Source organism: Girardinichthys multiradiatus, chromosome 10, assembly GCF_021462225.1.
Source record: "Girardinichthys multiradiatus isolate DD_20200921_A chromosome 10, DD_fGirMul_XY1, whole genome shotgun sequence".
NCBI classification, from domain to species: Eukaryota; Metazoa; Chordata; class Actinopteri; order Cyprinodontiformes; family Goodeidae; genus Girardinichthys; species Girardinichthys multiradiatus.
The window spans coordinates 34,281,521-34,306,355 of record NC_061803.1 but is presented as its reverse complement, the minus strand read 5'-3'; the positions used below and the strand labels follow the sequence as shown (position 1 = coordinate 34,306,355).

Genomic DNA, 24,835 nt, shown 5'->3' with positions numbered 1-24,835 from the left:
AAAACAAATTCAAAATTAGTTTTCAGCCTACAAACAACATTGAAGTTAAAATGTGACTCCCAGCCTCTGATTCCGGTTGGCTTAATCTTGAGTATAGAGGACCTTATGAAGCAACTGTCTTGCTCGTCACTTGCTCTAGATGCCTCCAGGACTGAAGAAACCGTCAAACGTCTTAGAGCTCGTCTAGCAAGCCGTCTGTTGTTTTTAGACGAACCACAAACGGAGTTACTGCTGCCATTAACTCTTTGTATTCTGTAGGTGTTTTTTCCCCCTCTCTATTCTGTGCATGGGGCTGCATGGAGGTGCAGTTGCTAATAATGTTGACCTGCAGCAAGAAGGTCCTGGTTTTGAATCCTTCCCAGGGTCTTTCTGCATAGAGCTTCCATGTTTTCCTCTTTATTGCATTGAAAGGTAGGTATGGACAATGGATGCTCTGGCCGTTCAACACCCTAGTAGATGTCTGTTCACACTGAGCCTGGCTCTAATGTAGGATTCTTCCTGTTTAAAAGAAGTTGTTCCTTTCCACAGTCCCCGCCTCCTTGTTCAGGATGTTAGATTGCTCCAAAGACAATACCTTGATGCAGTCGAATGGGCTTTCTTAGATGTAAAACCAATTAAGATTATAAACTGACTTTGATTGCATTATATTACAACCTAGATCTAATTGGAATGTCCAGAATTGAATTTGAAACTGTCTATATGATTGGACTGATTTTATTATGAATGTCTGGATATAAATCGGATCTGTCTGACTTAAAAAGTGCTTTGAGATGACATCTGTTGTTAATCGGTACAAAATTATCTAAACTTAGTTAAACCTCTGAGGGAAAACAAAGAATCAATCAGGACACCAAACAAAACTCCTCTCCTTTATGAAGCTCTATTAATCAGTAATATTTCAGCCACAGTGCCTTTCCTAGGACACTCATTTTGGGTATAACCTTTATCTTTTTATTAAATCATGTGATAGATTCTCACCTGTTCATATGTACATATAGAAAATAAATCAAAAGGATTACAACTGCATTCAACACACAATATAGGTAACCAGCAAACAAATATTAAAATATTTCTTACCACATGACCTGTAATCTCATATTCAACATGTTTATTGCATTCTAAAGCATTATCAGGAAAATCAAGAGAAAACTGGAAAACATTAATTTAGGGGAAAAACTGTTCCTTTACAAGCAAATCCATTAATATGTTTGTTAAAAATTCAAGTTAAGATGTTTCAATTTAAAGACAAAGGATGTAAATTAAATACAGATTAATGCAAGAAGCTCTTGATTCTTTACAATTTCAGCCTGTGTCCTTTAGAAACAGAATAACAATTAAAGTCTGGAAACTCATTTCCAACCTCCTTTTCTTTCTTTCCATACTTAAAACCAAATCCATAATTTTCTGGACTGCGAAAGAACCTTGGAGTTGAATGAACAGTTCATTACCAGACCGATCCACAACCTAAACATATGGAGAGGAGCCATTAATTCAGCGCTGTTGGAGCATCCTAAACATGCAGGAAATCGTCATGGAATCGATATTCCTGACCAAAGAGTAAAACATTCCCAGGGAGGCTGAGGAGTTTGATCCCTCTATGGTTGGAACACCGGCTCTGGTACATTTTCTTCAAATGTATAAAGCAGTCTTTGTCCAGTTGCTGCTTTTTATGTCTAGTTAACTTAATCCATCCAGAGTAAATGTGCTAAAGCAATACATTAATGAGCCCCGCAACTCAGAAGTTTCTATTGATTGTGAAATCTCCTTTTGTGTCTTTTTAAAGCGCTTTGCCACTTAAACATGACGCCACAAACGTCACAGCTGAACGTTTTTTCTCCTGTGTGGGTGATCATGTGTCTTGTTACATGGGACTTGTGGATAAATCTTTTTCCACATTCATCACAAGCAAAGTTCCTCGGTGCAGAACTGACTTTCTGCTCTCTTGAGTGAACCGGCATGTGATACTTTAAATCAGACTTTCTGTAAAATCTTTTATCGCATATAGCACAGGAAAACGGTTTCACGCCGGTGTGCCTCACGACGTGTCTCTTCAGAGCTCCCTCTCGAGTAAATCTTTCACCACAATGCTGGCAGGTAAATGCTTTCACTCCTACATGTGTCACTATGTGCGCCTGAAGATAGCTGCTCAGCCGGAAGCATCTGTCACAGAAGCTGCAGGAGAAAGGTTTTTCTCCTTTATGAATCGTCATGTGTTGGTTCAGATTTCCCCTCAAGCTGAACTTTTTGCCACATTCCTCACACTGAAATGGTTTCTCTCCGGTGTGGCGGGCCATGTGGCGCTTGAGGTGATACAGATAATAAAACGGTTTACCACAATCATCACAAACGAATAATTTCTTCCCATCAAGGACGTTTTGTGAATCTGTGTTTGGCTCTGTTGTAGAAAGGTTTGCATCATCCAGACAACTAGAGGACTTTTCCTCTGACTGATGTGTCCTGGTCTCCCCCCAGTCTTCGTCACTGTCTTCATGTTCAGATCCAGAGTCTGACAGATTATCATCACAGTCATACTCACCGCTGACTTCAGTCTCAGAAGAGGCTGAAGCATTTTCATCAGTATTTTGATGTAAATGCGTATTTGGATCTGGGTTCCTGTCTGGTTCAGGTCCTCCATTATCCTCCCCACTGGGTTCTGTTCCCATCTGTTCTGCTGATCTGCTGGTTGAAGATCCTGCCTCCTTGTTGTCTTCAGTTTTGATGTCTTGATGCTCTGATAAGTTGAGGTCATCATCGTCTTCAATCTTCACCGTAACAACAGTGAATGGAAAATTGTTCTCATCAGGTTCTACCTGCTCCCTAAGCAGCTCTCCATCTGGATCAGTCCACTGTTCCCAATCCTCCTTCTTTACCCGGACGGGTGCTGGATTCTGCTGCTCCAAACTAGAGCTCCAAAGATCAGGGACCTCTTCTTTAACCACCAGAATTTGCTGCTCACCTTCAGGAGAGAGATGGACTTTAGTTTAAACTCGGACTATCACAGAAATATTTCTGTTGTAATAACTTTGCAAATAAATGTCTCCTTCACTAATTAAAGCCTCAATGAATGACTGAATTTAAATCTTGTATTTAAGGTAGGAAAGTTCAGTCCTGCTACCAGTGGATCAATCAGGTAAATACATAAGCTGCTCCTCACCTCCCTTCTGGAAAATTAGAAATTTTCTCTGGCCTCAGTGTTTTGAAATGTTAACTTTGCTTGTGGCTGTGCTCTTCAGGCCCCATTCAGACCTGACACTAATGGCTCTGTGACACTCGAGCACTGGTCCTTTTGTGAGCGAGTTCTGGCATTCACATGAGAGCAGCTGTCTATACTGTCACCTCACACTCACAGAGTCTAAAAAACAGGCATTAATTCAGAGAAGACCTACTGTTACTAAAAACAGAAGAATACGAACAGTCACAAAGTACGAAGAGGTTTTTAAGTTTATGCAACACGATGCAAACAATCTTGGTTCTTTGGTTATATTCAGCGAAACAACTACCTGGAAAAAAAAAACGCTGACAAATTGCTACAAGATTCTACACTGCAGCTCCTCCTGTTTTTCTGATCGGCATTTGTGCGACGAGACACCTTACAAAAATATGCATTTACATGACTGCTGATCACTGGGCCTGCTTATTTTAACCCTATTTCAACCCTGGAGAGGCCTAGCCTAAGGCCTCTTCAGACCAAAATAGGCTCCTGCAGAAAAAGTATGATAGATCCAACAGAAAGGGCTCAATTTAGACCCTGACATTGCCTTAGCAGCTAACTAGTGGGTAACTATATAAATATCCCTCTCTCTGTTTGCTGAATCTCATGGATTTCACAGAATTTTAAATTTTGAGATTTACTAAAACAAAATAAAAAAAAAATTATAAGAATCCATAAGTGTTGAAGCCGCTGCATGTTTTTTTATAATCTAATATTTTCACATTGCTATGGCCTCTTTATCTTTCTAGGCACCAATGACTGATATCTCTGGGCATAATTGTAGTTCTTTTGATAATTACTGGGCATTTTCCTTCCATTTGCTGCAGGTGTCCATAGATAAGAGGTCATAAATAAATCACCCTAGAATCATTCCTGCTTTTAGACACTGGCTGTGATGGTGTCAGAGTATCTCTTCCTGTGTTTGCTGTGCTGGATTTTTTTTTACACGTTGCTGCTTAACTTATACAGAATACAGTCACCTTCACCTGAAGGTTTGGTGGTTTCTTCAGCAAAGATAGACGTTCTTTTCGCTGACTTTGGTCTTCCATCGTTTTCCTTCCAAAGCCTTTTACGACAATGTGTATCAGCCATCTGCTTATATGTGTTCAACAAGATAAAATGTGAGCTTTTAATCTGCATTCAGGTAAACTTTATATGAAACTTTGTTTTCTTTTTGTAAATATTAGATTTTTATTTTACCTGCTGATCTCTGGAGGATCTGTGGCGTAAGGTTTTTCTTGCCTACTGCTTCTGAACTTGGAGGAGATGCAGTCCGGCTGACTTGGCTCCTTATAAAGGCTGATGTGGAAGTGAATAAAGATGGTGAGCACAAAAAATGCAAAGATTTCTCTACACAATATGGTGGGCCTTTATATGTGAAAACCAACCTTTAATAAAATGTGCCAGGTAGATGTAAATCCCTTTTACATCATAGGCAGGCTTCCAGGACCAGTCTGCTGCAGGGTCTTTCCATCCACTCTGCCCTCACCTCCAGCTATAGTTACATCTACAGAACCTGCAGACATAAGACTAATTCAGAATTCGTTATTATTTTCTTTTAAAACCCAGTTAAGAGTTCTTTCTTTGAAATTTTAACTTCAAAGTAGCGATGCGACGCTAAAACCAAAGCCCTGAGCATGAAGAAAAAAATCTGCATCCTCACTTCCAGAACATATCTGTGTCAGTTTTGTCAGGTGATTGCATGGATCCGCCTTGCTGGTTCTGATCTAAAGCTTTAGTGATTCAAAAGTACACATGAGGTAATAGAAAAAAAAATATGAAAGAAATTGAAGTTACAATGTAGTAACCCAGTGTTTAATGCAGGTGATATTAATCTTATCAGACGAGGGTTTGTGGATGCTGAATCAACAGAAATGTTGCACAGGTTTTTGGTGTATGTGGGAGATTCAAACAAGAGTGAAAGAGAAAGTATTCCCAAGTATTGAAACATTAACAGATGCGGCGTTTTTATAAAGGCTGCACAGTGATGCAGCTGCTTGCCTTGTTGAAGGTTCTGGGTTTTATTCCAGGTCATGGGGTTCCTCTGTGGAGACCGCATGTTCTCCCCATAAATGATAAATGGGATATGACTCTCCAGCACAGGAACCATGAAGTCATTAAAATACATTTTCTAAATTGATCATTATAATTCAAATTTTAACATGTACCAAAAAAAAAAAGTGATATGTCAATAATTTGGGATATATTTTTATTTGTTTATGTTATCCGCCTCAAGTTTGATCTGAGAGGGGAACTGCTGAACATGAAGAACACGGAGAAATGAACCGCTTAACCCGATTCTAACACTTTACTAAGCTTCCTCTGACCTCCACAGAAAACATTCAGCGTGGCTGTGTCTGCAGACTCACCTGAGGAGGCAGAATTGGTCTTTTCCATCATTAGACGTCATCAAATGGTGATTCTGTTAATCCGTCTTCACTGGTTAACTTTACTGTGCTTGATGTTTGTATCCACTTCATTGAAATGATCTTCTTAACGCCAACTTTTTTGAGTTTTTTTTTTTTTTGACGAGTGTTTAATGTTTACAGGTTTGCATTTCCAACAATATGGCGGATGTTCTCGCGATGTGTTGTGGGTCACGTGTGACGACGTTGTACCTTGTTATAGGTTACTAATAACACTACTTACTAATATACACACATCTTATATATAACTATATAGTATTCCCATTATATTAATAATAATATTTCGTAGTGCGTAATCTTAACACCGACGTTAAAAACAATATTTTAATGCAGGTTTCATTAGAAAACTGCAAATAAAGGTTGTTGGAAAAACATTGTTTTTTTTTTTTTAAACATTTACATTTTTAGACATTGTAATTTTAATATATGTAGTTTTTTCCCCAAATTTTTCTACTCTCCAACATTAATGTAATTTGAAAAATAAAACCTTACCAACAATATATGGATTGGTAAAAATGAATATTAGATTAATTTTTGTGTCTTAACTTAGATTTGATTAAAAAAAAGTCTCAGGTGTGGAATTTTTTAAAGATTATTTTTTACTAGAAGAAATAGTATGGATAGTAAGTACAGATATCTTTAATATCTTTACTTTAATTGACTGGAGGGAGTGTCATTATGGCAAGGCGGAATCCCGTATTTGATTTCTAAAGAATCAGAAGAGTCTTAATATTTTACGGAAACAGAAATATAGACAATCTTCACCATTAGTGTCATTTTTTCAGGCGTGGGGATTAGGTCAGCACCATGTATTAACAGAACTGAATTGCTAACAGTACTGCATGAAAGAAAAACACCACATATAGATAATCTGTGACCCATGGCAACCCAGAAAACACGTGTTCACACACTGCACAGTTCAGAAGCATCTGAACACCCACCAGCAGATTCTAAAACAGTTTCTGTTTATTAGACACCAGGACATTAAACTTCTAAAAACTGGAATTATTCATCGACTTCAAATTTATTTAAAGACATGTCATGATCTTTACATGTATATTTTCAACACAATAGCCTAAACTTTGTGTATTACTGCTACCTTTTTGGACTTAATATCTGTCGGGTTTTTTTCATTCATTAAAAGCGTTGGTGGTCTAACTGATCTTGTGTATCTGTACCTAAAGAATAGACTAAAAAGACAAAACATTTAGTCTAGAAAAGCATTGAATTTTGTCATAAAATGCGTAGAAACCCTCGCTTATGATGCTCCATTTTTACCTGCACATTACAACAGAAAAACGAATTTAGGTTTAATAATGAGCGTAGTCTGATTATTTATCAGACCGTCGAGCTGCTTTAACTTTCCCTGGCCAATATGGCGGCTTTAATCGAAGTGGCTCAAACGCAGCAACGCTGTGTTTTGGCGTAATCCGTCGGGCTCTAATGTGTGTAACACCGGTGTTTGAGCTGTGTGATGGAGTTTCGCTGACTGCTGTTTGGTGACGCTTCGTGACTTTTGCAATAACCGTGTTGCATCGCAGCGTTGTCCACCTGGAGCTCCGAGCCGGGCGTAATGGGGGATAACATTGTAAGTATCTGGGCGGCTTGGTATGTTTAACGGCTAGAGTCCAGAGCGATGAGGCAGCAGAATTAGCTTCATCAGCTACCGTTAGCACAGAGAGGCTGCGGCCTGCTCACTTTACTGCCTCAACTTAGCACATAGCGCCTTTTGGGACATCCAAGTAAAATAAATGTCAACTGTTCACATGAAAGCTACAAAAACCGATATATTTTTCATAACCGAAACACGCAAGTCATAATTTTATATATTTCGATCATTTAGTTGTAGATTAGCAGAAATTTGCTTGGTGGATTTAGTGGAGGCTAACTGATCAATTGGTTTAAATTAAGCCAGCGCAGATGAGCAGAAACAGAATTAGTATAATTGAATGATAATATCGTGTTTGTGATCCGGAGGTTGTTTTGTGACCAGTACAGAATCATTTAGTAACATTAACGATATTTTTCTGCACTGTCATTGTCATAATTTCCATGACCCCACTGTACTGAGGGCGAGAAAAAGAGAGAATAGTCCATGAATTTCTAACGACCGAGGGGAGGCTTACTCGCATAGGGGGCTGATGTTAATAAAACTGCAGAATTAACCTCCATGTTTTATCATGCAGATCATCAGGGTGCAGTCCCCAGATGGAATGAAGAAAATCCCTTCTACCAAGAGGGAGACAGCGGCTGCTTTTCTGAAAAAGGTACAGAGTGCAGATATAAAACACTCAGGGTGTGATCATATGTGCAGTGTGGTCTGTTGTTCCAAGCCAAAAAAAGAGATCAGCCATATTTGGTTTTAGCTTACTTAGCACAAACCAAGATGGTCTGAAGCCATCCTTCATTTTCTTACAGTCCACCAAACTACATTTATTTATAACATTAAACAACAATTATTACTTTTGCTGTAAAATAATCTAAATTATAGATTATATTACTATTATTATGATTATATATGAAATGTTTGTTTAGAAATTTAGACCTAAACCAAAGAATGAAATAAACACCTGCCAAGTTTAGTAAAGTTTAAGTAAACATGCATAGAGCACAGAGTATTGGTGGTCTCTTTATAGAGTAACATGGAGCGTGACATGCTGATATTAGTTGGTTAATTAGCAGGGCTATCTGCAGCTTGTTGCTAAACAGACATGCTGCTTGTGACTTACAAGCTGTAGTTTTGTTTTTAAATATGACTCTAATGATAGTAATAGGACCTCCTTTAGGTTCCACTTTATAACTGTCACAGCAACAAGTGGGGAAGGGGCACAGATAATTTACTCTGTGGTCCATTCAGTTGGAGCAAACTTTGGTCACTAGAGCACTAGAGAGGAATGATGGCATTATGGATAATTTCAGCGGTCTTTAAAAAGGAAAGATTTTATTTTAAACTCTGAGACGGATATTTAGTCTATGCCTACATTCGAGGATCAACACGCTAAAACCGAGCATGACAGCAGTTTTGTCTACAGAACAAGAAAACGAAACAAAAAACAGTTCTGGGTGAATTTTGCAAATTCACCATTTCATATTTATGCACTTTACTGTCATGGGTTTGAAGCATTTTGGTTAATTATGAACAGAGGAATCTGGATTTATTTTATTCTCTATTTATTGATTATGGGTCTGAGCACAATTTGGGCCAGTTTACTCTTATAAAATATGCCAGATTATAACCTCTGAGCAAATCAGAATACCTTAGAGAGACCTCCTGCTGTTCAGTATTATTTATTGGGGTCACATGACCCCATTACCTTACAGTTTATCATGAGTAGATTATACAAAAAATACATTGAAATGTTGGTTGTCCAAGCAGTTATGAATGTTCATTGGGGTATTCTTGAATTGACTCATGCAACAGTATGAATGAAGCCAACACCTGCAAAAACTCTTTGAAACTATGTAATTTTATAGGTTATATGCACCAGCTTGTTACACAGCTGTCATTCCCGTTTATGTAACTGAATCTATAAGAAAATGTAAAATTGGTTGCCTCAAAATGTAATTTTTTGCACCAAGAAAGCGATTCTCAAAGAAAAACATCCTGTTTTTTAGTTGGATCTTTTTTAGGCCCTAAAAGAAAGCTCTTCTGGGACCACTATAGGAGAAATAGTCCCCCAAACAAGCATTTGGCTTAAAAATGTACAGTTTCCTGACAGGGTTTAACTTGTTTTGGTTTGTTTCTTTAGTTTTTTGGGTTTTTTTTAGCATTTAGTTATTGTTTTCTCATTTATCTCCTTTTTGTCCTCCTCCAAACAGGTTCTGTTAACAATTATGTGACATAAATATGAAACATGGTAACAAGGTTGTGTTAAGATGATGCAGGTCTTTCCCACCCTGTCTTTAACTGACGATGATTTAAGATCCTGCAAGAATGTCTCATTTTTTGAGGAAGATTTGCTACTACTTCACTCCTGAGTTTTGTCCACTTCCTCCACCAACACATATGATGGTGGGGCTTAAAAGGGAGACAGTCGAAGCTCTAAAGCCTTTGACTGATCAAAGAGCTTGAGGAGGCTTAAGCAGTATGCAGGTTGCTTTTTAAAACTTCTTTTATTTAAACGCACAATTTTAAAACTGTAATCCAAACAGGTTGCGTGCATCTGCAACGGTAAAGTTTCATTGTGTCCAATGAAACCATCTCTTTGAGCCTTCCAGAGAAAACTGGTGGAGATAGCTTTAGCTGCACTGTCAGGTCTCATGGAGGGGGTTGTAGATTCATGGAACTGATCCTGTTTTTCTAGGGAAAACTTGAACTGACAGAGTGATGCTGTTGATCCTTGCAGTAATTAGTTATTTCATTCTTATATTATTCAGTTTTTACCACCATGATAAAACCACACAAAGAAAAGGTTTGTTTTTTCTAAGTTTCTCTTTGTGTTTGCTTGTTGTTGTTTTTTTTTTTCAATGCAGAAAGTAATGCAGGAAGTCTCAGAGCAGGACAGTCCTGCAATGCTCCTCTGAGCTCTCCAGGCTTCCATTACTGACTAGTGGCTTGTGTGTCATCACAGTGGTTAGACAGGCTTTTTCTTTTACAGTTCAGAAATGACTTATTTGGTCCTGAATCTGATTTGCTTGTTTCTCATTTTTCTTTTTTAACTTCTCTTTTTCCTGACCACGTGGAAGAATTATAGCTATGTTTGAAGCATTAGCGTTGTAAAACCTAAAATAGATTAAACTCCTGCAGGGCACTGCAGCAGCGCCTCTTTAAAAATGCATGCATCCGTGTTGCAGCAGGATGGTGTTGCCTTCCGATCAGTGGGAGGAGCAGGTTTAAATATCTGCTGATCACCTGGCAGAAAAAACCCTCAAACATGTGATTGTAAAGCAGATTGTGAAGCAGATGGAGCAGAGACGGTGTCAGCTTTGCAGGTTTGATTTGTGCTAAAAAGATGGCAGTGATGTTTTGTTTCATGTTTGTTAATGACCTTCAGGGACAAGCTTTTTCTCTCTTCTTTTAGAAAAATAAATCACTATTTAATTCCTTGTGAAATAGGCAAATTGTTTCTTAAAGCTTCTAATTAACTCAGTTAAAAAGTGTATAATGTCAGTTTAGATCTTTCTTTAAATCAGAAAGTTGCGTATCAAATGTTTATCGATTGGTATTGGCTTCAGTATTTCTTAAATAATTATCATCCAGCCAGCCTCAGCCTGCCGTTCTGCCTGAGATGGTAGCCTGTTATGAGATACAGGAAGCTGAAGGAGCTTCCTGTAACGTCATGGAGACTCTGTGGAGCGACTCTTAACAAGCTGAGCAGGTCTCATCCCAAGAAGCTCTTTGCTAATCTGGTTTGACTGAGGTGGCTGATGTTTAGCCTTTACAGAACTAGTGGCTGTCATTGTTCAGGACATGTTTAAATATATGTGGTAACAGGTTATTGTCTCCTACAGGTGGCCAAAGAGTTTGGGTTCAATTCCAATGGGTTCTCTGTTTATCTGAACCGCAACAAGACCGGAGAGATTCTGTCCCAGAACAAAACGCTCAGCTTACTAAAGATCAAGTAAGTTCAAGGAAACTGAGGGTCGATTGAGTTTGGATCTTCCAGCACAGATCCGGCAGTTATTGAAAGATTTCTTATCGGAAAGGTTTATTACTGTTAATACATTTCAGAATTAATGACAAGTTTTACTAAAGAAGACATTACAATCAGCGTAAGTATGGTCACAAAAAGTGATAGAGTACATCTGAATAAATAGAAAGTAAACAAAAGAAACACTTAAACCAAATAAGAGAGGTTTGGCCATTTTATGAGCATATATCAGTATTTATCAAGCTTTACAAGTTTTGCACTTTGAGGTAAATAAATATTAATGTATAACATTATTTTGCATTATAGTTTTCGCCATGGTTACTTCTTCTTTTCTAGTTTTTATTGAGTCCAGCTAACACATTCAGATTATAGTGGTGGTGGTCTCCATGTAAGACACTATAATGGAGTCCCACTCTGTTTTCTGTTCATACATGGAGCACAACTTGATTAAACAAACTTTAACTGACTTGTTCTTTGTGGAAATTCACGAAGAACTACTTGTATGTAATATTTAAGGGCTGCAGGTTACATGCATTCATGCTCTGTATGCCAATGATAGATTTGGCCAGCTAGATGGTGTTTCTCCATCCTTAGATGTAGGTTTCATTGATGTGGATGTTGAAGCTCATGGAGTCATGGGCACATCATGATAATGGTTGCATGTTTTCTAATGTGGTGCAATCCTATTTATTAGTTTCGTTTTATATTAATTTTACTTTTTATTTTCTGTTTAGATATTTTATTTTTTAAATAAAGTCTAGAAACTCACTATTTACCCTTAAATTACATTCATGCAAGTTGTGTAAAATGTATTAAATGCTGATTTGGGCCTTCTTAATGCAGTGTTGCTTTAATCTTCTTCTTGCAGGCATGGGGACATGTTGTTTCTGTTCCCCTCTGCATCCTCCTCCTCTTCAGGGGAAACAATGGACACGGCGACCCCACACACATCTTCATCCCTGCCATCCATCTCATCCTCTTCTTCATCCTCCTCTTCATCCTCGTTGATCCCTCGGTCCTCCTCAGCACCACAGGTACAGGAGGATGAAATCGATCAATATCTGGCCAAGCAAGACGGCAAGATCTACAGGAACAGAGACCCACAGCTGTAAGACTGGCAACGGCTGCAAACATTTAGAACAAAAGCAGATGTGGGAAACCTCCTAAATCTTTCTTTGTTCCAGATGTCGTCATGGTGCCCTGGGGAAATGTGTGCACTGTGTACCACTAGAGGTAACTGCTCTCATACTGATTTCCTCAAACCAATGGGATCAAACTTTAACAAGACTAACCATGAAGGATACGGGTTCTGTCTTTTCCAGCCTTTTGACGAAGACTACCTGAACCACCTCGACCCACCGGTGAAGCACATGTCATTCCACGCGTACCTTCGCAAGCTGACCGGTGGAGCTGATAAGTGAGAAGTTTGTCTTTCATTTTACGAGCAGATATGTTCATGATCTCTGTGTGAGAGACTAACTCTGTCCTGATCCCACGCAGAGGGAAGTTTGCAGCTTTGGAGAACATCAGTTGTAAGATAAAGTCAGGATGTGAGGGTCATCCTCCCTGGCCTGAGGGCATCTGCACCAAGTGCCAGCCCAGCGCCATCACTCTGAACAGACAGGTGCGGCTCCCCGTATGGTCCTAAAGTGGTTCTCTCTACCTTCCTGTGGGACATTTTTGGATGTCATGATCAAATCTTCTCAGTCCGCGATGCTTATTAATCCTTTAAGTCTCCGACAACAGTCAAATCTAAATGTTTGCAAACTACACAGACTAAATACAATAATGGTAATTATACTTATAAAAAATCATGAGCCCGTTGTTGCTGTAAGGGAAACGGCATTTGTTTTTGTTTTTTTGCTATCAATATATTAAAATAATCAATCTTTTTCATTTCTACCAAAATCAACATAATTTGTTTTTCATTTTCTACCAAAGATTTTCTACCAAAGATTATAACACCAGTGTTTTAGAGAAACGTTAAAGAACTAATATCCAACAGGTTAACCATCAGCATATATTTAAACCATAATGCACGTGCAACCATGAAAGCTTCTCTGCTCCTCTCCCAGAAATACCGACATGTAGACAACATCATGTTTGAGAACCACACCATCGCCGACCGATTCCTGGACTTCTGGAGGAAAACGGGTAGTCAGAGGATGGGTTACTTATATGGCCGGTACACCGAGCACACAGACATCCCGCTGGGCATCAGAGCTGAGGTGGCTGCCATCTATGAGCCCCCGCAGGTCAGAGTCTCACCCAACAAATCTTAAATCGATACAAATTCTTTTAAGGGGGTTCTCATGGTACTGTATATGTCAGTATGGTTAACATGTTGGGGGTTTCTTTCAGAGTGCGACCCAGAACAGTCTGGAACTGTTGGAGGATCCCAAAGCTGCAGCTGTAGATGAAATCGCTGCCAAACTGGGGCTCTGCAAGGTGGGTCTGCTTTTTCTGCTATGTGCTCTGCTGGTCAAGTGTGCTCTTTTTCACAGACACACACCTTGATCTTAGGGCTCAAGGTTGACGCTTTCTCTGAGTGCCTTTACATGCCTCAAACAGTGAGGAGTTTAACCTGCAGACCCACATGCTTCTTCCCCCAAACAGTAAACCTGGAAAATGATTATTTTCATACTTGAGCAGCTTTTGTTGTTATCTCTGCCTACATGTTAGTTGGGTTTATCAAAACAAAGGAAATGTTTTAGTATTTTTCCCCTGTGTTCTGTAGGTGGGCTGGATCTTCACTGACCTGCTGTCTGAGGATACAAGAATAGGCACTGTCCACTACACAAGAAACCAGGTGAGGATCCCCATAAGTTAAAGGTGAACTGAGTGTCAAACAGAAGCTGCTTTATCCCCGTATGATCAAAATGTTCTTATACATCTGTTAGGACTCCTTTTACCTGAGTGCCGAAGAGTGCATTACGGCCGGATATTTCCAGAACCAACACTCAAACCCCTGCAGGCTGTCTCGAGACGGGTCCTTTGGATCCAAGTTTGTGACCGTCGTTGCTACAGGTAGATTGTTTTTAAGTTTTCCTTTTATTGTGATGTGTTACAGACACATTTTTTAACTTTGTGATATTTAAATATAACAAAAAGTGAACTTCTGGGTTACCAAGTATTTACAGGTTATAGAAACATTAGTTAGGTCAGTCAGTGATATTAGTTAATTATTAATCCTTGATCTCACCACTTTGTACTGATGTTTTCAACAGTTTTTTCTACTTTGCTCACTTTGAAAACTGAGGACCAAATAACAATATGAATTAATTGCTGAATGGTGACTGAATTCACTGATTGAACTGCATTATTGACTCTTTATTTCCACTCTTTATTTTATTTTCTTTGAAAAATGCAAAATTGATGAACAGTAAACATACAACAGTTGCCTCTATAGTTGTCAGCCCCTTTCAGATCATAGATCTGCAGGAATCACACACTGACAAAACACCTTTTTACCCTTTATGTATCAGTTTGTCATTCAGAACATGCCACGTCTTTCAGAGCGTGCAGCTGGGATCACTGAACCGAAGAAGCATTTCTTGCAACATTCACCTGAGCTACATGTGCTGGATATTTGTCAGAAATTTCCCATGCATTTGACCGAGATCTCTGCAGCATTGTGCATGCTGTCCACATTCAGGCACTGGTGTCATTTATTCCCAATATTACAGAGAGAGGAGGGTGAAGACATGCAGTAAAGGTCATGAGGTTGGTTGTTGAACCCTGGATGGTTGTGTCAAGGACAAATATGAGGAACATACTCCACATCACATTTGTTCTGGAATCACATCTTATCCTTAAAGTTCAGTTGCTAAGGGTCTGTAACAACCTCCTGAGCTGGACCAGGGTGTAATATTGTTGGGTTGACTTCAACCGCATAACCATTCTTTTAAAAAAAGAAAATAGAAATGATGTATCTTATGTTCTTACTCTTCTCGTCAGAAATGATTCAAACAGCAGAGCACGTCTGATTTTTATATTTTTTAAAACATTTCTCAACCTCCTTATGAGTAATCTTGTTATTGTTGGAACTTACTTCACCCTCTGCAACATTTTCCATTTGGTCTGTTTGAGCCTCTTCTCTGCGCTGAGAAAAGCTGGACGTTGGCTCAGATTTTTTCACTCCCCTAGTTGATCTTTTCTTGAAATAAACATGTTAATTGTTTACAGAAAGTTATAACAGTTATAAATGTCCTGAAAATGTCCTAAATGGCCCAGAAAGTTAAAGATCAAAATTGTGATCTCTTACTTTTGGAAAAAAAAAAAAAAAGAAATTAAACGATCAGCGCCTTTGAACAAGCATGTACAGTCTTATGATCATGGATAAAGAAATTCCTTTAGTTTATTCTTTGCCTATATTCACTCAAACATTCAGTGTAAAATTAGAGTCCAGAGCCCGATGTTGTGGCTTGAGACCAAATCCAGTAGTGACCTCATCTGTCATTTGTCTCAGTGAACCAGTGGAAACAAAACCTACATCATGATTATAGATGTTCTGTCTGGTGGGACAAAATCAAAGCTCAAACGCGTTTTGACGAATTAGTGTGCACAACAAGTTGAATCTTATATTCTGCAGACATGGGCTCAGTGGGTTTGTTTGCATGTTCTGTGTGCAGGTGGTCCAGATAATCAGGTCCACTTTGAAGGTTACCAAGTATCCAATCAGTGCATGGCTCTGGTGAGAGACGAGTGCCTGCTGCCCTGCAAAGACGCTCCTGAGCTTGGCTATGCCAAAGAGTCCAGTCCGGAGCAGTATGTACCCGACGTCTTCTACAAGGTGAGACTCCTCCCCTCAGTCAGCGCACTGAAAACAAACCACTGCAGAAGATTTAGCAGGATGTTTTTAATATTCAGGCAGCCCCATAACGTCCAGAGGATACATTCGTTTTTGCTTATCTGTATTTTTTCGTTATTTCAACAGGACAAGGATAAATTTGGGAATGACGTCACATTTCTAGCTCGACCTCTTCCTGTTGAGTACCTTATCATAGATGTGAGTCCGATACTTTTCCATTTCTGACTTGGTTTGTGTGAGGCAGTGTTCTGATTGCTTTATGGATATTAGTATAGCTCTTTTAAATTATTGAAAGATCTATATTTTCTTTAGATAACCACAACTTTCCCAAAGGACCCTCAGTACACCTTCACCTCCACACAACGCTTCCCAATCGAAAACCGCGATCTCCTTGGAGAAACACAAGTGAGTTCTGTTTTCCTGCCCAGCTCTGGTGTCTGGTGACTTCATGTCTGTAGTGTAGAGAAAAGTTGAAAAGTTTGAAATCCCTTGAAAGGACGTTCTTAGTGAATCTGAATGTTTAATTGCAGGATTTTCACAGTTTAGCCACGTACCTGTCCCAGTGCTCCTCTGTGTCATTCCTGGACATCGTCTCAGACTTCCATCTGCTTCTCTTCCTTGTCACCAACGAAGTCATGCCTCTGAGGGTGAGTCGATTCTCCAAAGCCAATACTCCTCCAGTTTTCCAGCTGTTTTTAATTTGTGATGAGGAGTCTGACTGTAGTCAGATTCTCCTCCAGTCTGGAAGTGGTTAACTCCATGATCATGTTTAGAAATATTGGATGAAACTTTGGAAAATATGTTCTTTTGCGGTAAAATGTTTGAACAGACTTCCATGTCCTCATAGAAACTCATTTTAAACAAACAAAAGCTGTTCTTGTTTCAGCATTCTGAATCACTGAAGACGAGTTTGTCTTTTTTGTTGCAGGACAGTATTGGACTTCTTCTCGACGCGGTGAAGACGTCCAATGAGCAGCTGGCGCAGACCTGGAAGAAGTCTGAGCAGTGGGCAACCATTGAGCAGCTCTGCAGTAAGCCACGTCAAAATTGTATTAAACTCGTTTATTTGGTCTTTCAGTTCTGAATGTCCTGCAAATAATCTACTCATTTAAAGTTTTTCAATAGTGTTTATTATCGAACTTAAAATGGAACAGAGAAAAGCAGCTGGAGTAATTTCAAGGTTTTTAAAAAATGATTTTGCCTTGATCTGTTTGGAAATCTGTGTGTATTTATTAGTAAAGTCTGAATGTAAAAATGAAGCCTCATAAAATTCTATTGATTCTTACCTTGAGAGATGTCCAGAAGGCTACCAGGATTTCCAAATTCATCACGTTTCAGGAGAGATTAAGGTTGAAAAACCTGATAGGATAAAACAGAGAAACGTTCCGGTACTGCCTCCTGCTTTCCTGTTTCCTCTGAAGTCTTCTCCGGGTCAGTTCAATGAATTAGTCTCAAGTATGAATTGACTTCCTAAAGCAAACGCTCCTATTTGAACCCAAAAAGTTAAGTACCAAACAACCTAAGCTGCAGAAGTACAAAATGAAGAACAAACAAAGCAATCGCACTCTTTAGGTCTAGGTCTCTGTTGAAGCAGCATAAATGAACGGCTGGCAGGCCACCAAACAGTTTAAATAGCTCTTTAGAGCTTTTTGATTCTGCTGATATGATTTTAAATCTCTCACTGATCCTAATGTTGAGTCTTTCCTGAGTAACAGTTTACATACTGAAGAGTGTTGGTAGCTGTTCAGTCGCTGGTCGATTTCGAAGAGCGTCTCTTTCTATTAGTAATGAACTCAGTCCTCTGCATGTGAATAAAATGCTCCTTTATAAAATGTATGACCTAAAAGACAAAAGCGAATCAGAGATCCATCCAGTGTTTTTCCTTCCAAGTTATTTGAATAATTTTCCCATGTCCAGATGTCTTAACAATAGACATGCATATTTAACTGTTCAAGTGTTTAATTAATGGATTTGTATTTAAGATACCTGCATTTATGAATATTAACAGTATATAAATATGTCCTATATAAATCCATGTGTCGTCACATGATGCATCACATTTCATTTTGCTGCATCTGTTATTAGATTCAGCCATAAATCAGATAGTTTAGCAAAACGTATTTATTTGGAAGCCTTTCTCTGTTTGTTAATTGTATATGGGAATATGGAAAAGCCTTTCATAGTTGGATTCGGTTTTTATGTCAAATGCTGCGATGTAATTACAATTAATTAAAAAGCTGTCGTTTATTTAAGACTCCCTGCCGTACATTATAGTATTCGGCATATTTTCCAAACCTTTTATGGTCACGTTTTTAGCTTGTACTTGATTCCTTTTTTTATTTTTCATAAACGTCCCCTGATTAAAACCAAGTTGAATCTGTCAGGGCCGTTTTATAAATACACAGCAAATACTTCGTCATGGTAACATCCTGTAACCTGTTCCTGCCCCCTCAGGCACGGAGGGCGGGCAGCCATCCAGCTCTCTGGGTTATGAGGCGATGGGCGGCCCCGCGGTTCCGGCGTCCTCCGCAGCCATGTGGTCCTGCCTCCACTGCACCTTCATGAACCAGCCCGGCACAGAGCACTGTGAGATCTGCAGCCTGCCCCGCAGTTAAGACCCTCCACAGAACTTCCATGCTTCACCTTGAAAGTCCTCACTTCACCAGATCCAGTTATAAGATTCAGACCCCCTCATCATTATTTTGTCCACCTCACAGTGAAGCCTCGGTCTTCCCGCTGGCTGCTGAAGGCAGAGAAGGATGCACTCGTTTACATCCAAGTATCTAAAAACCAAAAGTTGAACCAATGATTTAATCTTGTTATATTATCCCTCCTTTCAGCAGTTCTCATCTGTTCTGGGCCTACACTGTTAATATATTTTCCCTATAACTCAAATAAAACCTGTTGTGACTCAGGAGGATAGCAAAGACCCAACTTTCAGATCTTTCTTCACATCAGTGCTCTCACAGTGACTGCATATAAATACCTTTGATGCTGTTATTTAATTGAGTTTCTTTTTTTTTTTTTTATCAGATTGTAGCGTGTAACTTAAAATTTGACTCTTCAGATCAGACTCTTTTCCAGCTCCTGGTCTCTGGAAAGCCCATTACAGTACAATCACTCCTCAAAGCTTTGACTTCAAAAGGCTGCGAGCTGCAGAGTAAACCCAGTTTTATAGCCCAGAGTTTATATTTTTAGTGTTAAATTTATTCCCCAGTTTTAAGAAGCAGCCTCCAACGATTGCACAAGGGAGATCCGATTAGTTTTAATTGTGATGGTTTGAACTTGAGCAGCAGAATATGTAGCTTATTTAATCGGTTGTTCTGATAAAACATCCCAGGACACTTTGTAAGTTTATCTCCATTTGCTGTGAGGTGCTCTAGAAACAACTGGTGCTCACCTCCTTATCAGAGCCTCCTCTTCTCTCTTTGTTTTTATCCCCCTGCTGGTGCAAATGGGCCAGAACCTAACCTCTGTACCTCTTGTGATTGACCCCTGAGCGCTTCTAACCATCAGAGACTTCAAAGACTTTTCTTCTGAAAGTTGGAGGTCCATCCAGAGATGGAAGACCTGAAATAATCGCCTCTGATGTAAATTTTCAAGATGGTCCAGAAACACTGGTGTTTGGAAGCAACCGAATCCTCTTCCAACAACAGAGGTTCAGAAGACTGCTACTTCACAGAGCTCCAGTGGGTAAACCAAACTGCTGAACATAAATTATAAACATTAAAAGGCATCAAAAGGCCTCTAAATCAGTTATACGTCGGAGCTACTGAAGGATTCTTGTCTAAAAACATTCTAACCTTTTTCTTCAGCAGGCATTTTAACTTCTAACAGGTAAACCACATGTTTAAATGGTGGATTTATTGGTTCTAAATCTGCCTGTTCTGCTGAGACATATTAAAATATCTGCTTTAGGAAAGGTGTAGAAGTCCAGCATCGTCAACAAATTAAACATCAGCTTAGAAGCCATCAGAGACTCATCTTTGTAGAAATATCATGGCTGACTCTTTAACATAAGCAGTTTGGGTGTTTAGGTTGATTAAAATTGGGTTCTTTTGTTTTTCCTACTGGACTAATAACATTGGGACCAATATGAGTGAGATCCTTTTGAAAAAGTGTGCCACAGGCTCACATTCAGCTAAACTGCAACATTTTGATGTCCATCTGTTCTTTAAAGCCATTTAAAGGGTAAACAATATGTGTGGAGAGAAAAGTGCCTCTGTAAAATACAAATTAAGATTAGATGGATTCTTAACTGTCAGATTACACCAGTACTAAACTAGCAGAAGCATCCAGAATCTCACTCGGTCCCTTTATCAACATTTTTCAGGATAGTTTTTATTTTCATTCATGAATGTGAACTGCATCACTCCAGTGATGATCCAAACTGGAAAAGTTTTCAATGAAGCTCTTTAGTCCAGAGGGCAAGTCAGAAGATGCCCATGTTTACTATTTTATGAGATGTGGGCTTCTCTTTAAACTTGTCTTCATCAATTCAGAGAATAATTCTAGTTTTAGTTTAGTTTGACGCTTTTTGCTCCTCTTGTCGTGTCGATTTAATTAGGTGTGATTACTCTGATGACACACTAAGGGGCGACTTTGACGTTTTCCTTTTGTATTAATCTGAGGGCTGTTTGCTGAGCAAGCAACCTCTTGGAGCTACAGCCCGTCCTCACTTTCCACTGAGCTGACCGAGGACCCTGATAGTTGTATGCTGTTGACTTGGATTTGAAGCAAAACAATAAAAGATACAAAAACACAATCATTCAGTCTTTTCTCTTTTCTGCTAGAATAGACCCTGATTAATTATTTTTCTTTAATAAACAATGCAGCAAACATGCAGATCAGCCAAGGAGGTGGCACTCCTGGCATTGTTTCCCGAGGGCATTATTGGTGCGTTGAACATGAGTCACTTCGTCTTGTGATAGGAGTCCCATTGTATAACTGCTTGAGACAGACACGTACAGGTCCTTCTCAAAATATTAGCATATTGTGATAAAGTTCATTATTTTCCATAATGTCATGATGAAAATTTAACATTCATATATTTTAGATTCATTGCACACTAACTGAAATATTTCAGGTCTTTTATTGTCTTAATACGGATGATTTTGGCATACAGCTCATGAAAACCCAAAATTCCTATCTCACAAAATTAGCATATTTCATCCGACCAATAAAAGAAAAGTGTTTTTAATACAAAAAACGTCAACCTTCAAATAATCATGTACAGTTATGCACTCAATACTTGGTCGGGAATCCTTTTGCAGAAATGACTGCTTCAATGCGGCGTGGCATGGAGGCAATCAGCCTGTGGCACTGCTGAGGTCTTATGGAGGCCCAGGATGCTTCGATAGCGGCCTTTAGCTCATCCAGAGTGTTGGGTCTTGAGTCTCTCAACGTTCTCTTCACAATATCCCACAGATTCTCTATGGGGTTCAGGTCAGGAGAGTTGGCAGGCCAATTGAGCACAGTGATACCATGGTCAGTAAACCATTTACCAGTGGTTTTGGCACTGTGAGCAGGTGCCAGGATGTGCTGAAAAATGACATCTTCATCTCCATAAAGCTTTTCAGCAGATGGAAGCATGAAGTGCGCCAAAATCTCCTGATAGCTAGCTGCATTGACCCTGCCCTTGATAAAACACAGTGGACCAACACCAGCAGCTGACACGGCACCCCAGACCATCACTGACTGTGGGTACTGGACACTGGACTTCTGGCATTTTGGCATTTCCTTCTCCCCAGTCTTCCTCCAGACTCTGGCACCTTGATTTCCGAATGACATGCAGAATTTGCTTTCATCCGAAAAAGTACTTTGGACCACTGAGCAACAGTCCAGTGCTGCTTCTCTGTAGCCCAGGTCAGGCGCTTCTGCCGCTGTTTCTGGTTCAAAAGTGGCTTGACCTGGGGAATGCGGCACCTGTAGCCCATTTCCTGCACACGCCTGTGCACGGTGGCTCTGGATGTTTCTATTCCAGACTTAGTCCACTGCTTCCGCAGGTCCCCCAAGGTCTGGAATCGGCCCTTCTCCACAATCTTCCTCAGGGTCCGGTCACCTCTTCTCGTTGTGCAGCGTTTTCTGACACACTTTTTCCTTCCCACAGACTTCCCACTGAGGTGCCTTGATACAGCACTCTGGGAACAGCCTATTCGTTCAGAAATGTCTTTCTGTGTCTTACCCTCTTGCTTGAGGGTGTCAATAGTGGCCTTCTGGACAGCAGTCAGGTCGGCAGTCTTACCCATGATTGGGGTTTTGAGTGATGAACCAGGCTGGGAGTTTTAAAGGCCTCAGGAATCTTTTGCAGGTGTTTAGAGTTAACTCGTTGATTCAGATGATTAGGTTCATAGCTCGTTTAGAGACCCTTTTAATGATATGCTAATTTTGTGAGATAGGAATTTTGGGTTTTCATGAGCTGTATGCCAAAATCATCCGTATTAAGACAATAAAAGACCTGAAATATTTCAGTTAGTGTGCAATGAATCTAAAATATATGAATGTTAAATTTTCATCATGACATTATGGAAAATAATGAACTTTATCACAATATGCTAATATTTTGAGAAGGACCTGTACTGCATACAGATGTCACAGGGACTCTGCTAGAAACCATGGGTTTTTGAGGTAACCCGTACACATCATGTAACACTCACCCACGCACAGTTTTGCAAACCCACAGTGGGGACCCTTGTTTAACTCCATCTTGTGCATCCATCGAACCTTCGCTCACTGTTCTGTTGAATGCTCTGGGTACTGTCTGTAACACATCATATATGCCTTTAGGATCTGTTTTTAATATACCAACACTGGTGAATCTTTCACAAAGCTGACAAAAGTATTTATAGACCTGGAATTGAATCTCAGGTCCTATGGTTGGCTCTACCACTAGCACCTTCAGGGCACTCCTTCCTGAGGTATGGACAGGTCTCACTCATTTCTGTTGTAAACAGATGTGACTTAATATGTCCATTTGTTTTGTGTAAGCAGTTACCAATCCTGCTGCACATGTCATTTTTATGCTTGTTGAGAAACATAATCTGCCAGTTGTTGACAAATACATCAGAATACATAAAACTACAGACGAAACGGTTTCCTGTTATCGTCTCAATGAACCTTAAACACAAATATTACTATATTTTCCTTTATTTGATTGAGAAGAAAAACATCAGCATTCATTAAACTACACATATTGTAAAATATTGAGATATTTCAATAGATTAACAGTGATATCGCATAGTATGGGGAAACTTGAAGTTAGACATTACATTGTGGTAATAATGTTACCTGACAAAATATGTACATTTATAAGTGAAACTCCCAAGCTTCTATTGCTTTATTTCCCCCAACTTCACAAAAGCAGTTGGGAGACCCTACTTCGTTAGAAACAGTGAGTGGCAGGGGGGAAATGCGATTTAACGATTGCCACGTTATTGCTGCTAACTTCAATGTACTGTATTGTGTAGTTTTTTCCACAAATATTCAGAACCTATTCAAGGCTTGCCCTGGATTCTCAATTCGATTTCGACCTGGACTTTGACTGGGCCATTTTGACACATGTATGTGATTTGATCTAAATCAGAGTCTGTGTCCTGCGTGTTTTAAATGTTCCACCACTTAAACATACCTGAAACAAATGGGTGGTACATTACCAGGCATCTGCAGAAGTTGATGACATACCGAGGAAGTAATGCAGCTTTGCTGGAGCAGGAAAACATCTGCTGAGCTGGCCATGCCATTGTAGCTCTGGCTGTACAGTTAGGGTCATCATCCTGCTGGAATGTGAACCTTTACCCCGGACTCAAGTCTTTTACAGTTTCTACTGGCTTGTATAGTCCTATATTTAGCTCCTTCCATCATTTTATCATCTCTCACCAAATTCATACCCTCTGAAGCGTTCGAAGGCTATGAATACTCTTACAATGCAGTGTACAAACCCATCACTGGTCTGCATGTGTACCAAATTATGTCTAAATCAGACGATTTCTTCTCGGTTTCATAACTTGTTTTTGCCAGTCAGTCTATCTTACGGATTTAACAGCTAGTGTAAAAGTGAAAGAAACTTAATGGCTACAGGAATCACTGAGCTTGTTGCGTCCAGCTTCTACTGGCTTGATTCTGGGTAAAATAATTTGGTCCAGACCTCTTCCCTCACTGTGTCAGTTACACCAGTAAATCACTGCCTGCAATTCAAAACATCCCACATGGTCGATGTGTGTTAAGTTTTCTAAAAGTCATTATCTTTCACATATAATGTGCACTTTTTACCTCACAGATTTTATGTTTTCTAATAAGTCAAAAGTCTTGAATGAATCCCCAGTCGAGATGGATCTGAGTGTCAATTTGCTGTTTAACTCTTACAATATCCATAATAATTGATGTCCACCTCTGCAGATGTGCAGCAGATGAAAAACAGGAGTGTTTAGATGTACTGACCCTGAAAGATCAAACAGCAAATAAATGTTCCGGATGAAGCTCATTCTGATGGAGGGGTGGAGACTGAAGATCCTCCCTTTGTTCCAGATATAAAGCAGGTGTTTTTTTATGAACACAGGATTGTTCCAACGCGTCACTGACAGTGAGTTTTCTATACTAACCTTAAACCCGAGGATGATGCTTTTATGATCAGACACTGAAGGAAGTCACATTTTAAATAGGATGAAGGTAGCTGGAGTCTTGCTAGTCTTGTCTGTAACTCTGGGTGCAGCTCAAACACAGAAACCAGAGCTGGATCACGGGGATGAAGGTAACACACGCTTCTTCATCACTGATGCTTCACTGTAAAAACTGAAAACAC

At 39.5% G+C, this 24,835-nt stretch overlaps 2 protein-coding genes across 6 annotated transcripts; one reads left to right on the top strand and one right to left on the bottom strand.

Moving 5' to 3' along the window:
- Nucleotides 1-928: 928 nt before the first annotated feature.
- LOC124874754 (zinc finger protein OZF-like) lies at nucleotides 929-5,779 on the bottom strand. Of its 5 annotated transcripts, none has more exons than XM_047376259.1 (5): nucleotides 5,581-5,779; nucleotides 4,600-4,741; nucleotides 4,412-4,510; nucleotides 4,192-4,306; nucleotides 929-2,956 (listed from the first exon to the last, which is right to left on the bottom strand). In XM_047376259.1, the coding sequence occupies exons 4-5, from the start codon at nucleotides 4,301-4,303 to the stop codon at nucleotides 1,746-1,748; spliced, it is 1,323 nt and encodes a 440-aa protein (XP_047232215.1). In that variant the 5' UTR covers nucleotides 4,304-4,306; nucleotides 4,412-4,510; nucleotides 4,600-4,741; nucleotides 5,581-5,779; the 3' UTR covers nucleotides 929-1,745. The 5 variants fall into 5 exon arrangements, with proteins under 5 accessions (XP_047232215.1, XP_047232217.1, XP_047232214.1 ...); XM_047376261.1 differs by having other exon boundaries at nucleotides 4,198-4,306; XM_047376258.1 differs by having other exon boundaries at nucleotides 4,192-4,303.
- A 1,231-nt stretch (nucleotides 5,780-7,010) lies between these two features.
- On the top strand, nucleotides 7,011-20,803 carry nploc4 (NPL4 homolog, ubiquitin recognition factor). The gene is made up of 17 exons (XM_047377822.1): nucleotides 7,011-7,225; nucleotides 7,824-7,904; nucleotides 11,089-11,198; nucleotides 12,097-12,336; nucleotides 12,413-12,461; nucleotides 12,551-12,645; nucleotides 12,729-12,852; nucleotides 13,304-13,483; nucleotides 13,590-13,676; nucleotides 13,966-14,037; nucleotides 14,129-14,255; nucleotides 15,860-16,020; nucleotides 16,165-16,236; nucleotides 16,351-16,443; nucleotides 16,569-16,685; nucleotides 16,967-17,069; nucleotides 18,493-20,803. Exons 1-17 carry the CDS (start codon nucleotides 7,211-7,213, stop codon nucleotides 18,651-18,653), a joined length of 1,887 nt encoding a protein of 628 aa, XP_047233778.1. The 5' UTR covers nucleotides 7,011-7,210; the 3' UTR covers nucleotides 18,654-20,803.
- Nucleotides 20,804-24,835: the final 4,032 nt, after the last annotated feature.

Excerpts from the sequence above, each read along its gene's own strand:
- nploc4 (XM_047377822.1), top strand. Across the intron at positions 11,199-12,096 it reads CTCAGCTTACTAAAGATCAA|GCATGGGGACATGTTGTTTC; the intron begins GTAAGTTCAAGG and ends TTCTTCTTGCAG. Across the intron at positions 14,038-14,128 it reads TCCACTACACAAGAAACCAG|GACTCCTTTTACCTGAGTGC; the intron begins GTGAGGATCCCC and ends TACATCTGTTAG.
- LOC124874754 (XM_047376259.1), bottom strand. The coding sequence starts at position 4,303 with ATGGCTGATACACATTGTCGTAAAAGGCTTTGGAAGGAAAACGATGGA. Across the intron at positions 2,957-4,191 it reads CACCAAACCTTCAGGTGAAG|GTGAGCAGCAAATTCTGGTG; the intron begins GTGACTGTATTC and ends TCTCTCCTGAAG.